The sequence below is a fragment of the Mobula birostris genome, chromosome 4 (genome assembly GCF_030028105.1).
Source record: "Mobula birostris isolate sMobBir1 chromosome 4, sMobBir1.hap1, whole genome shotgun sequence".
Classification (NCBI taxonomy): Eukaryota; Metazoa; Chordata; class Chondrichthyes; order Myliobatiformes; family Myliobatidae; genus Mobula; species Mobula birostris.
This window is the reverse complement of record NC_092373.1, coordinates 159,643,884-159,657,779: the sequence shown is the minus strand read 5'-3', so window position 1 is coordinate 159,657,779 and position 13,896 is coordinate 159,643,884. Positions and strand designations below refer to the sequence as shown.

The 13,896-nt window shown below is 41.1% G+C and overlaps 1 protein-coding gene across 6 annotated transcripts in view; it reads left to right on the top strand.

Moving 5' to 3' along the window:
* Positions 1–12,521, top strand: part of gpat3 (glycerol-3-phosphate acyltransferase 3) — a 75,404-nt gene extending 62,883 nt beyond the window's left edge. For all 6 annotated transcript variants that reach the window (XM_072256327.1, XM_072256325.1, XM_072256324.1 and 3 more), the window contains exons 12-13: positions 8,149–8,228; positions 10,176–12,521. In XM_072256327.1, the coding sequence (XP_072112428.1) occupies positions 8,149–8,228; positions 10,176–10,281 (186 nt within the window). In that variant the 3' untranslated portion in view covers positions 10,282–12,521. The remainder of the gene's footprint in view (positions 1–8,148; positions 8,229–10,175) is intronic.
* Positions 12,522–13,896: the final 1,375 nt, after the last annotated feature.

The window sequence follows — 13,896 nt, the reverse complement described above, 5'->3', positions numbered from 1 at the left end:
CACTCAAGCGCCGTCGTCAAAAACACGGCGCAAGCGCTCTCCAGTAACCTTTAAGCTATGAAGCTGCCAAATCATACCAAATAACACACAAAAATACACAGCCGATATAAAGTAGAAATAATGTATGTACAGTGTAGTATCACTTACCGGAATTGGGACAGCACAGAGCACACTGATGACGGTGTGTTAGGCAGGGTCATCAGAGTTTGGGTGGTGCAGTGGCCCCCACCCTCCAGGCAGCGAACTGATACCGATCTGCGAAGCGTGCAGGGGTACAGCGGTAGCCGGGAGGCACCCAGCTCATCTTTAAGAAAAAAGCTGAAATAAACAAGCTAATTAATTAGGTGCCGCCCGGCATGTAATTGTCGGCCCAGATCAGAGGCGATTGCCGATTGCATCGCCTCTGATCTGGGCCAACAATTACGTGCCGGGCGGCACCTAATTAATTAGCATGTTTATTTCGGCTTTTTATTAAAGATGTGCTGAGGGCCTCCTGGCTACCGCTGCATTCTCCGCGAATCACTATCTGTCGGCGGCCTGGGGGTTGGGGTGGTGGGACACTGGGGTGTCATCTCATCGATCAGGGCAGGCAGCTCATCTCCTCGTATCTCTGCCTGCCTTGATGTCGAAGGTTGAGGTTCGTCATCTGCTGTGGCTGATGTGGAAGGCTTGCTTGACTGCTGAGCCTCGCGCATTTTTCTATCATACAGTTCTTTGTAAGCACTCAAACCATCCTGCAAATATGCCCTAAAGCTACGTACCCTTTCAAAATTAAAGTCGTACTTTATCATTACTCACTTGGTTTCGATTGTTATCCTTTCCTCTTCCAATTACATCAGCTCTTCATCTATCAGTTCTTGGTCATGGGATGCCAAAACCTCTTCAAACATCATCTTCGTCAACTTCCACAAGCCAAACTCACATTGTCCTTACTTCATTCACCACGATCAAAACGTTTAATTATGTCTAGTTTTACGCTAAGTGTACCACCCTTACGAGCTCTTTCAGGCTTTTCCGGTATCTTAGAACTCATCTTTCTAACGGCTGCTCACAGGCACATGTTTAAGCAATGCCGGCTAGAATGTCGTTCCGAATCGGGGGAGAGCGGCTGCTCGGGGTGCATGCTGATTTTATTTTGCGCGCTATTTTTTATCGCGCGCTGCCTTTCTTCGTAACAGTGAAACCACCTTCTGTTAGCGAAAACAGGGAGCAAATGTAGGTCTTACGTAACAGTGAGGTTTCGTAAAGCGAACGTTCGAGAAGCGGGGGACACCTGTAATGCAGGTTTTTCTATTTATTTTTGTAGTGTGCGAACCATGACAGCCAATTACTGTGCAGAAATTTCCATTAATTACTTTGCAATAATCATCAGATAGTTGTTTAGTAGATGCTGATTGAGGGAATAAATACTGACAGGATAACTCTGTACATCTCTCTTCAAATAAAACCACTGGATTTCTTTATCTTCACCTCAAGAGAGTAGCTGGGACCTTGGATTAAGATCTCATCTGAAAAGATGGACCTGCAGTAGAGCAGAATTCCTTCACTTCACACTGAAAAGTCACCATCGCTTCTGTATTAAGTTTTCCAAATAGAAGTTGAAGCTGCAGTGATTTGAATCTGGTATGGGTTGTGCCACTGATCAGTGAGTGAGCCTTTCTGGCATTTGTTTCCCACAAATGTGGAATCTCCACTGTTTTCTGCTGTACCCTGCCCATTGTGGAATTTATTAAACACCTTGGTGCTAATGCTAAAATGGCACCAGTGACTAAGATCTATATGTGCTCCTTCCATGTGCTAAAGTGTCCTTGGGACTTTACGCATGGTTTTATCAAAGAAAACTTAACTCTGAGCCTCATACAAGAGATACTAGGACATATGCCTAAAAGTTTGATCAAAGAGAGAGATTTTATGGACTGTTTTAAGAGAGAGGAGCATTTGGGGAAAATGTGTTAGGATTTTTGACTTTGGCAGCTCAGGCATAGCCTCTGATGGAGGAACGAATAAAACTGAGGAGAGCCTTGGAAGAAGCAGATGTCTCTGAGGGCAAGATGAGACTACAGAGCTAGGAATAGGAGAGCTGAAAAAAAGAATTAAATGTTTATAAAGGAATTTAAAACTGGGTCTTTAATTAACCAGACCACCATTAATTTAGGTGATAGACGAATGAGACTGGATGAGAGTTGGGACATGCAGTAGTTTTACTTGACTTCAAGCTCGCAGAGTAAAAGGCTGGTCTGAGATGGTGGAATACACAGGTCCAGAAGCTATAAAGATATGTATGATGCTTTTGGTATCTGATGAGCATTGCTGATTTAAAAAAAAATGTTCTTCGTGGTCAGGTGATGAAAGGCTCATAAACATCTAAACAGTTCTCAAAAGCACGGCTGTCAAGGGGATGGAAATACTGTCTTCAATCAAGTAGCAGTAATTAAATTATTTGCTCACATTAAACCAGCCAGTTGTCAAAGTTCTACCAATCTAAAAGCATTAACTACTGGAAAGCAGTTTAATCAAAACAAATCCCTCATGAATTCGGCTGAGTTACTTTTTTGACCCATAGCTCAATACATTTCGTATTTAAATATCTAACCAGGATAATAAAAAAACTCATTACTCTTAAATAATTACCAAATCCAGACTTTGCTCCAGTGTGGCTTTCCCAGAGCTAGTAGTTTTCATTATCTAATTGAGAGGAGAGGGAAGGAAATACAGCTAACTTGTTTGGTATTTGCCATGTGTGAGGTAAGCCAGTGTCACAATTTGATAGGTGAAATCCTTCACTCTGTATGTTGGGGTGGCCACATAAAGCTTGTTCATGAGGAGAAGAGAATGTCTGGTTCCGGACTGCAGAGGTAAGAACGTTCTAGGATTGCTCATGCACAAACTTGTACTAAACCCAAGAAAACATGAAAAGCAACAAGGCTTGGAGATTGTGAAGAATATCACAAAAAGTCTGTAATTATTGGGCATGATACTTTTGTAAAAGAGAGTACTGAAGGGAATCCAATAGAAATATCCAGAATTATGAAGTTTGATGGGGTAAACATTGAGGTACATTGCTGTGGATTTTAATTGATATTATGTAATAAATCAAACAGGAGATTCAAGAGGAACTTTGTTATAATGAAAATGGGCAGAATGTGAATGCTTAGTTGGGGCAGAATGTGAATGCTTATTTGAGACAGATGCCATGCTAGTTATATCCATGAAGGAGAACAGAATGGGAGGATTTTCTCTGTGGTTTGATGCATTGGGTGAGAAGGGACTTGTTTGAAGCAGAGGAAAACAAATCAAACTTCTGGTGCTGGAATCTGAAACAAGAACAGAAATGCAGGAAGAACTTGCTCAGTCAAGCAGCCTCTCACCCTACCTCCTGTGAGGACACCGTTTCATTTTCCCAATGTCTTTGTCTGCATTGTATTTGTCCCAATAGTCAGGCTCTTGCTCTGCAGCTTCTCAGTTTCCCCCTCCTTACTGAAACATGGCTTCCCCTCAGTCATAGTGGGCATCATTCATATTTCCCCATTTTCCTGCTCATCTCCTCTCGCTCACTGATCCTGGTATAGTTCAAGGATAGTGTTCTCTTGGCCCTCATCAATTCACTTCTTCCTTTCCAATCACCTAGGGACCGAACTAATTATTCCAGATGTAGCAATGATTCATAGCATCTTATTCATTCTGGTGTATTGCATTTAATGTTCACAGTGTGGTCTCCTCTAGATTGGAGTAAACATCTGCACTCAGTCTCCAAGTGCGATCCTGAGCTTCATTTTGCAAGCTATTTTAATTCTCTGTCCAACTCCATTTCTGAACTGTCCATCTGTGCACAACTCTACCAGTTCAGTTTGTGAATGTCCAGCACAATCCTAATCACTACAGTTTCATGGCACTGTGGACACTTTGATCAATTGTGTTAAAATGGACTTTGTTTTCTTTCTAAAGGTGTTCTTTCTTGTTAAAAGGTGTATCTAATTTACAGACTATTAGACCATAAGACATAGGAGCAGAATTAGGCTATTCAGCCCATCAAGTCTGCTCCACCATTCCATCATTGCTGATTTATTATCCCTCTCGACCCCATTCTGCTGCCTTCTCGCCGTAACCTTTGAATTCCTGATTAATCAAGAAGCTATCAACTCTGCATCAAATATACCCAATGACTTGGCCCGCACAACTGTCTTGGCAATGAAATCCACAGATTCACCATCCTCTGGCTAAGGAAATTTTTCCTCATCTCTGTTCTAAATGGACGACTCTCAATTCTGAGGCTGTGCAATCTGGTCCCAGACCTCCCTACTATAGGAAACGTACTCTCCATGTCCACTTTAATCGTACTTTTCAATATTAAATAGGTTTCAATAAATCATCATCTTCCTTCTAAACTCCGGTGAGTAAGAGACCCAGAGCCTTCCAATACTCCTCATAACCTTTTTGTTACCGGGTCATTCTTGTGAACCTCCTCTAGACCCTCTCCAATGCCGGCACATCTTTTCCTAGATAAGGGCCCAAAAAAGCTTACAATATTCTCATGTGTGGTCTGACCAATGCCTTATAAAGCCTCAGCATTACATCCTTGCTTTTGCTTCCTAGTCCACTCAAAATGAATTCTAACATTGCAGTTGTTTTTCTTACCACCGACTCAACCTGCAAGTTAAGCTTCAGGGAATCTTGCAGAAGGACTCCAGAGTACCTCTGCATCTCCTAATTTTAAACTTTTTCCTGTTTAGGAAATAAATCACTCTTTTATTCCTTTTGCCAAAGTGCATGATCATGCACTTCCCTACATTATATTCCATTTGCCATTTCTTCGCACATTCCCTTAATCTGTCTAAGTCCTTCTGCAGACACCCTGCTTCCTCAACACTACTTGCCCCTCCACCTTTCTTCATATCATCCACAATCTTGATAACAAAGCCATCAGTTCCTTCATCCAGATCATTGACATACAACGTGAAAAGAAGCAGTCTGGTCCCAACACTGACCCCTGCAGCCAACCGGAAAAGGAACCTTTATTCCCACTCTTTGCTTCCTGACACTTAGCCTGTCCTGTCTTCTATCCATGCTAGTACCTTTCTTGTAATACCATGGGCTCTTATTTTGTTAAGCAGCCACAAATGCAGCACCTTGCCAAAGACATGATGGACTGGGCCATATTCACCACTTTTTGTAGGATTTACAATGGGCATTGGTGTTCCCATACCAGGCTGTGATGGAGCCAGTCAATATACTCTCCACCGCACATCCATAGAACTTTGTCAAAGTTTTAGATGTCATGCCAAATTTTCATAAACTCCTAAAAAAGTAGAGGCACAGCTGTACTTTCTTCGTAATTGTACTTGTATATTGGGCGGTGATGGATCCTCTGAAATGATTACTGCTAGGAATTTAAATATGCTGACCCTCTCCACCTCTGATTTCCCGATGAGGACTGGCAAATGGACCTTCAGTTTTCTCCTTCTGAGCTCAATAATCAGCTCCTTAGTCTTGTTGACACTGAGTGAGAGGTTGCTGTGGCACCACTCAGCCAGATCTTCCACCTGCCTCCTCAATTCTGATTTATCGCCACCATCGTTGATTCAGCCTACAACAGCGGCATTGTCAACAAATCTAAATACAGACAACAGGAATTCTGCAGGTGCTGGAAATTCAAGCAACACACATAAAAGTTGCTGGTGAATGCAGCAGGCCAGGCAGCATCTCTAGGAAGAGGTGCAGTCGACGTTTCAGGCCGAGACCCTTCGTCAGGACTCAATACAGCTAAATACAGCATTGGAGCTGTGCTTAGCCGCACAGTCACAAGTGTAAAGTGAATAGAACAGGGAGCTAAGCTCACAGCCTTGTGGTGCACCAGTGCTGATGGAGATTCTAGAAGAGATGTTGTTGCTAATCTGAATTGACTGGGGTCTGCAAATCAAGAATCGAATTGCACAGGGAGGTACTGAGGCCAAAGTCTTGAAGTTTATTAAACTAAACAGTTTTGAAGGGATGATAGTATTGAATGCCACGCTGTAGTTAATAAAGAGCATCCTGATGTATACATATTTGCTGTCCAGATGTTCCAGAGTTGAGTGAAGAGGCAAGGAAATGGCATTTGCTGTGGACCTATTTTACCAGTAGGCAAATTAGAGCGGATCCAAGTTGCTTCTCGGGCAGGGGTTGATATGTTTCATCACCCGCCTCTCAAAACAATTTATAACGGTGGATCTAAGTATTACTGGACGATAGTCATTGAGGCAGGTTACCACTTTCTTCTTGGGCACCGGTGTAACTGTGCTTGAAGCAGGTGCCTCAGGCTTGAATCATCTCATAGGTATTCTACAAATTCTCTCTCTTGGGATCCAAACAGATTTTCCCAACCTACCTGCATATTGAAATCCCTCATGATTATCACAACATTGCCCTTTTGACACGCCTTTTCTATCTCCTGTTGTAGTTTTTAGCCCACATCCTGGCTACTGTTCAGAGGCTGGTATATAACTCCCATCAGGATCTCCTTACCCTTGCAGTTTCTTAACTCTACCTACAAGGATTTTAAATCTTCCGATCCTATATCAGCTCTTTCCAAGGATTTGGTTTCATTTTTTTACCAAGAGATGCCACCTCTGCCTACCTGCCTGTTCTTTCGATGCAATATGTATCTAGATGATAAACTCCCGACTTTGAGCTTCTTTCAGCCATGACTCAAGAGATGCCCACAACATCATACCTGCCAATCTCTAACTGCACCACAAGATCATCTACCTTATTCTATAAACTGTGTGCATTCGAATATAACACCTTCAGTCCTGTATTCATCACCCTTTTGGATGTTGGCCCTATGTTACACTTTAACTCATCCCACTGATTGCAATTTTGCTCTATTATCTGCTTGTCCTTTCTCAGAGTCTCATTACACAATTACACGTTGCATCTAGTTGTGCACCAAATGCCCCATCTTCTGTCTTATCACTCCGGTTCCCATACCTCTGCCAAGTAAACTTAAACCCTCTCCAACAGCCGTAGCAAACCTGCCTGCAAGGATATTGATCCTCCTCAGCTTCAGGTGTAACCTGTCCTTTTTGTAAAGATCATACCTTCCCCAGAAATCTGAAACCTGGCCCCCTACACCAATTCTTCAGGCACACATTCACCTGCCAAGACATCCTATTCTTACCTTCACTGGCACGTGGCACGGGCAGAAATCCGGAGATTACAACCCTGGAGATCCTGCTTTCCAGCTTTCTGCCAAACTCCCTATATTCTCTCTTCAGGACCTCATCCCTTTTCCTACCTATGCCATTGGTACTAATATTTATAATGACTTCCAGCTGTTCACCCTCCCCCTTTAGAATGCTATAGACCCAATCCGAGACAACCCTGGCACCTGGGAGGCCAGATACCGTCTGGATGCATTTGTCCTTTTCTTGTGAATGCTGTTTTCATACAGATACAGTAATGCTATGTGCCTGTGGTACTGCTGTAAATAAGTTTTCCATTGCACATATTGATATGACAACAAACTTGACTTCGTTTATTGACCTTGACTCATCTGTCTTAACTTATTTCTACATGGTCCTTTGTCCTACACCTCACTAACCGCCCTGGTCTGCTTTGAACACTGTAAACCCTCCACCCTCTCCCCCAGTTCTGAGGGTTAATGACCTAAAACTTTGATTGGCTTTTCTTTTCATAGGTACTTCCACAGTGAGTTCCTCCAGCATTTTCTGTTTTATCGCATTAAGCATAAACCTTTTGGGACCAAAGATCTTGCTTCCATTGTGTAAATTTTGTGATATAAGTCAAAGAGTTTGGCAAGTTAATGCCTAAGTTAATGTGGTTGGAAATCATGTATCAAAAGTGGATGTAGTTATTGCATTGTCAGAATGCCAATTTACTTACTATAGTCGCATATACCGAGACGCCTTTTGCATGCCGTCCATACAGATAATTTCAAAACACAATTATGTGTGTACCATGGTTCACTTTATGTGAGCAAGGTGTACTCATGTGCTATTCCAAAATTACCATTGATTTCACTGGATAAAAATCCTCCCAGAGGCTGTTATTTGTTGACATTCTTCTTTTATTAAAAGGTGAGATTTTAATTTGTTCCATTAAATTTTAATTGGTTCCTCCATAATGGTTTTCTCTATTGTCACCCTACAGGAAGGTGAAGATGCTGTGCAGTTTGCCAATCGAGTAAAAGCAGCCATAGCACAGCAAGGAGGCCTCGTGGATCTTTCCTGGTATTTAAACCTAATCGTATGGAGGGTGATTAAAAAAAGAAAAAAGAACTAAGTTATTTTGAAGATTTCTCTTTTATAATGTTCAAATTTTCTTTTAATCTGCCCAATTGAATAATAGAGGAGAAGGGCAGCAAATCCCTTTAGTCATTGGTTGGACCTTGCTGCTGGACCAGCAAATGGCTTTTGCAAATCTTCTCTAGTTTGAGTGGCTGATGGGAAAATTGGAGATAATTGATGGGCAGTGTGAGAGAGAAAAATGCAAAAGGAACTTAAACCAAGGCAGTGCATACACTGTGAATTATAGGGTCTTGGAAAATGTTGTAGAGCAGAGAGACCTAGGGGAACAAGCTCGACATTGATAGACAGGGTAGAGGCAGTCCATGGCATGCTTGCTTTTATCAACTGGGCATTAAGTGCAAGACTTGGGATGTCATGTTACAGCTGTACAAGATGTTGGTGTGACTGCACCTGGAATAATGTGTACCGAACTGGTCCCTATGCTAAAGCAAGGATGTGATTAATCTTAAGAAGATGCAAAAGAGATTTGTAACAATGTTGCTGGGACTGGAGGGCTTGAGTTATAAGGAGTTACTGGATAGACCAGACTGTTTTTCTTGGAGCAAAAGAGGCTGAGGGGTAACTTTATAGATAGAAATTTATAAATTATGCGGGGCATAGGTAATGCAAATGGTTGCAATAGTTTACCCAATGCAAGGAAGTCTCAAACTAGTAGGAATAGGCTTAAGGTGAGAGCAGAATGATTTAAAGGGGACCTGAGGGATAAGCTTTTCATAAGAAGGGGGGAGGGTGTATGGAGCAAGCTGCTAGAAGGAGCGGTAGAGGCAGGTGCAATTACAGCATTTAAAAGAAATTTGAACAGGTACGTAGATGGGAAGTGGGATGTGGACCAGGCAGAGGCAAAATGGACTTGCTTGGTAGGTACCTTGGTCAGCAATGACAAGTTTGGATGAAAGGTCTGCTTTTATGCTGCGCGACTCTGTGGCAGGAAGAAAGATTGAAGATGGGGAATTCAATATTGAGCAGGGAAAGCTGCAAGAGGTCCTGAAGGAAAATGGAGCTTTGCTTGTCAAGCTTGTGTTGTGTCTTGTTGTAACACTGCTAGAAGTTGCAAGCAGAAATTCACACTGTGATAGTGAACTGAAATGACATGCTACTGGAATTATTCATTCTTTTGCACTGAATATAGGTTACCTGTAAAGCAATTACCCAATCTACAGAGTATTTGGTTTCTGTAATGTAGAAGAGTCAACACTGAATGCAATACACTCCGATTGGAAAGACTGCACATGAATTGTTTTTTCACCTGGTAGTACTGTTTGGCTACATAATGTACTGGTTGGGCACAGGAGTACATTCAGCCAGAGACTCATTCCACCGAGATGCAACACAGAGCGTCATAGGAAGTCATTCCTGCCTGTGGCCATCAAACTTTACAACTCCTCCCTTGGAGGGTCAGACACCCTGTGCCAATAGGCTGATCCTGGACTTATTTCCTGGCATAATTTACATATTACTATTTAATTATTTATGGTTTTATTACTATTAAATTATTTATGGTGCAACTGTAACGAAAAGCAATTTCCCCCGGGATCAATAAAGTATGACTATGACTATGAGTCTCAGGATGGTGGAAAGGAAGAAGTGAACAATTGGGTGCAGAAGTTCCTGTAGTTGCATGGAAAAATGTCATGAGATGGGGAGAGGTAGCTGGAGATGAATGAGTGCTCCAGGGAGTAATGATCCCTGAAAGGGGAAGGGTCTATGTCTGGTGCTGATGAAGGATGGCCTCTGAAAGTTGAGGCTGGTGGCATGGAAGGTAAGGACCCAGGAGGAAACTCTGTTCTTGTCCTGTCCAGGAGGAGGGAATGAAGGCAGGTGTGAAAAGTGGTCAAAGACTCAGTCTATTAAATTTGTTCTTTTGTCTAGGGACGGAGGCCTGAAAAGAGCGAAAGTTAAAGCCAGTTTTAAAGAACAGCAACAGAAATACTACAGCAAGACAATTGTTCGGAAAAAAAGCAGTGAAGAGAAATGAAATGCTTGTCCAGACATCCCTTCTCAGAGTCATAGTTTACATCTTCACATCACTTGGGTTGATTGAATGTCTTCATTCTATTTTTGTAATATGAGCAAATTTATACACAAAATCCTAAGTAGAAGAGTATCTATAAATGTTAAAGATTCAGCTGGGTTTGAGTGACGACTTATGAAAAATGCAGCTGGACGATCAATATCAATGCATCTTGTTCTTTAATGCAATGCCCAGGGGTTTAATAACTGCAATTTGATGGCAAATCTTGGTGCGAATATTCATCTTGGTGCGAAGCCATGACATTACCCTGCTGCCAGCTCCTTTAGTGAGCAGCAAAAGAAGCTGGAGACCAAGACTGTGCACCTTGCCTGTTCCGGTGCAGGCCTTGGCTTTTTGATCAGAAGCTAAGTTTTTAAGAAGCTAATACCATTTGGAGAAAAAGAAGACAAAATAAAAAGGATTAGAAAACAATTCTTATTCTAGTTCATATATTAAGTGACTTTCTCGTTAACCTCTAGATTGTGTTCACGTCTGTTTGTTGAAGTGATTGATCTTGTATGAGAGGAAAGTTTGGGATTGCTGAAATAGGAATTGTCGTCATGTAAGTGATATCTGCAGTTTATGGATGTTCTGTGACTCAGTAGCAGTAGGTGGTGAAGTTGTGTGTTTTAGCTTTGAAGAATATTTTGACTGCCACAGATATTTTCAAAGGAAGCTCATTATTAAATTAAAATAACCTGATAACTGCAGGTTTGTTGAAAGCTAGATAGATTTTTATTTGTTTAGAACATTCCCAAAGAGAGTTTAAAACCCCAAAAAAATCTGCTACTTGATACTCAATTAAGATTTTTTTTCCAGACCAAGCTGATTGTAATCTGCAAATAAGTTAATAAGTTGAAAACACACCACAATACCAACACCACAGTATGTGAGTTAATGCCCAATTGTTTTCAAAGCAGGAAAAAGATTTGGATTTTGAAGAAATATTTTCAGTGGTGTTTAAACTAAATCTTTGTAGAATTATTTTGTTATCCTTCATTCCGGTTGTCTGGGTATAATATGTTAGGAAGTTCCTGTGCCAATTTCAGGGACTGCCAAAGATACCAAAAAGCAAAGGATGCTTTCTCAATGGTCAGTGCAATTAATTATTTCTACCATGGCGACAGGTAGTACATTTGCGCATTATTTTATCATAAATTAGGGCAATCCCTGCTTTGTAATTGCAAGTTTGTATCTGTTAATACCTTAAAATGTGAAAAATGTGAAACAGTTTCACATGGCAAAACCAATTCATTTCACACCACATGGTATCAGCATGGTATCTCATAAACATGAATCTGTTTAATATACTTTCTTTTTGTTCTGAAACAAAAATACAGGTAACTGCCTCAGCTGATGAAACACATTTTTGTGTTCACATCTTTCTGACTTACTTAATTTCAACTTGAATATAAATGTGTCAATTTTTTTCCTGCTCGAGGGATGACAAAAGATGTTTTTCCTTACAAGGATATAACAAATTGCAAACACACAAATGCTGACCATTGAATTCTGAAATAAGCTGTGAATAATAGTTAGAAACAGGATTTCTTAAAAATTGCCTTTACTGATTCTTTAACGTGTAATCAGATTGAATGTCAGATAGGAAAGATTTGATTCTAACTAAATCGCAGTTTAATGTAAAAAAAATCCTCACCAGGGATACACAACAAGAAATTAAGATCACAGACTTTACACTTTGTTAATTGTGATATTAGATGTCCTTATTTGAGGTCCTTTGTTGGTAACGTTATGAAGAGATAAAGGATGGTCAAGAAGTGCAGATAGTTTATTGAGTTCTCAGGGATATCGCTGGGCAAGCTTATTGGTTTCCAATGCACAGTTAATTTGGAATTGGTCAGTAGATATTTTTGAAATTAATGGCAAAACACCAGTCTTTGAGGTACAAAAGGCTTTTACTGGTTTATGTTAGATTCTTTTTATAATTTACACTGTGCTGTTAGTATTTTGTGTTTCAAAATTATCACTGAAATACAAAACTTGATAACCAGAGAGAAAGGTAACAAAACAATGTTTGTCTAAGCCACCCTAATATTTGGCATATACTGTATATCTGAACCAGATTCTGGAATGTCAGATTTAAGGTAAAACTACCAGTGTAGAGGTGGATGCAGGTGGACCTGAAATGGTGTCTCCTGAGGTTCATAAGTCTGCCTCAAATTGATACTCACAACACGCTGGAGGAACTCAGCAAGTCGGGCAGCATCCGTGGAAAAGATCGGTCGACGTTTCAGGCCGGAACCCTTCGTCAGGACCGAAACGTCGACCGATCTTTTCCACGGATGCTGCCCGACCTGCTGAGCTCCTCCAGCTTGTTGTGAGTGTTGCTTTGACCCCAGCGTCTGCAGATTATTTTGTGTTTATGCCTCAAATTGATCCTCCCAAGGAAGGTAAAACAAGCAATTCTATTTGGGCTGGATAAAATGATGAGTGTTCTGGAAAACTGCCAATACAGGCATTAAGTAGGATATGATTTGCCTTTTGTGTATACAAGGGTGATTGACAAGTTTGTGGCCTAAGGTAGAAGGAGGTGAGTTATTAACTTCAAACTTTCTGCATAATCACTCAAAGAGCTGAACTGTGTGTGCATGTAACGAGAGCCGTATAATTCATCTCCTTCTACCCTAGGCCACAAACTTATCAATCACCCCTGCTGTGGACGCTTTCTGGAGGTGCAAGAGCCATATGCTCCACGACCGCTAAGCTAAGTGTGTAAATGTAAGAGGGGACTATGTTGAAAAATAAATGTGCTAAGTTTTATAAAATTGACTCCTTCTATCTTAGGCCATGAACTTATCAATCACCCCCCATATTCAACAGTGGAAGCCACGGAAATGGCTTGTAGTTTTAGTGTCTTGTGCCATGTTGACAACAATGGAACCAAATACTTGGGAGATAGTAAAATTCACTCACTACGCCTATGCACACTCTTGCAATTTGTGACCCTCATTTCTGCTCAAAAGGTTTCATTGAACAAACAGAGCATTGTAATACACTGAAAAGGCTGAGAAGCTAATTCCATTAATTACAGAGTAGGATTTTCACTGTAAATTTGTAAGTCATTATGTTGCTTTGGAAAGAAATAACTGCTTTTATTTTACTGACCATTTTATTTTCTCCAATAGCTTTATACTGTGTGCGCTGCTGTATATGATTAATAAACAATTGTTCATGACTGTGACTTGCTTTGTTATTGCCACAAGTTCATTTTATCCACTAGGTAAAGTATGCATTCCAAGGATATTGAGGCAATGTTAATATTACCTAAAACTGGCCAAGGATGGCAGCTGGAATTTAACATGGACTGGTGTGACCGGGGCACGACCTACAGAATAAAAGGAGAGTGTTACAGAGCAGAGAAATCTAGGGATAGAATTACTTGGCTCCATAAAAGTAGTGACTCAGATAAATAGTGGTGAAGAAGGTGCTTGCCCTCAATGGCCAAGGCAAGAGTACAAGAGGGATGTCATGTTACAGCTGGGCGAGACCTTGGAGAGACTGCACCTCAAGTATTGTGTGCAATTCTGATCACCACTTGTAGGAAGGATGTCAATAAGC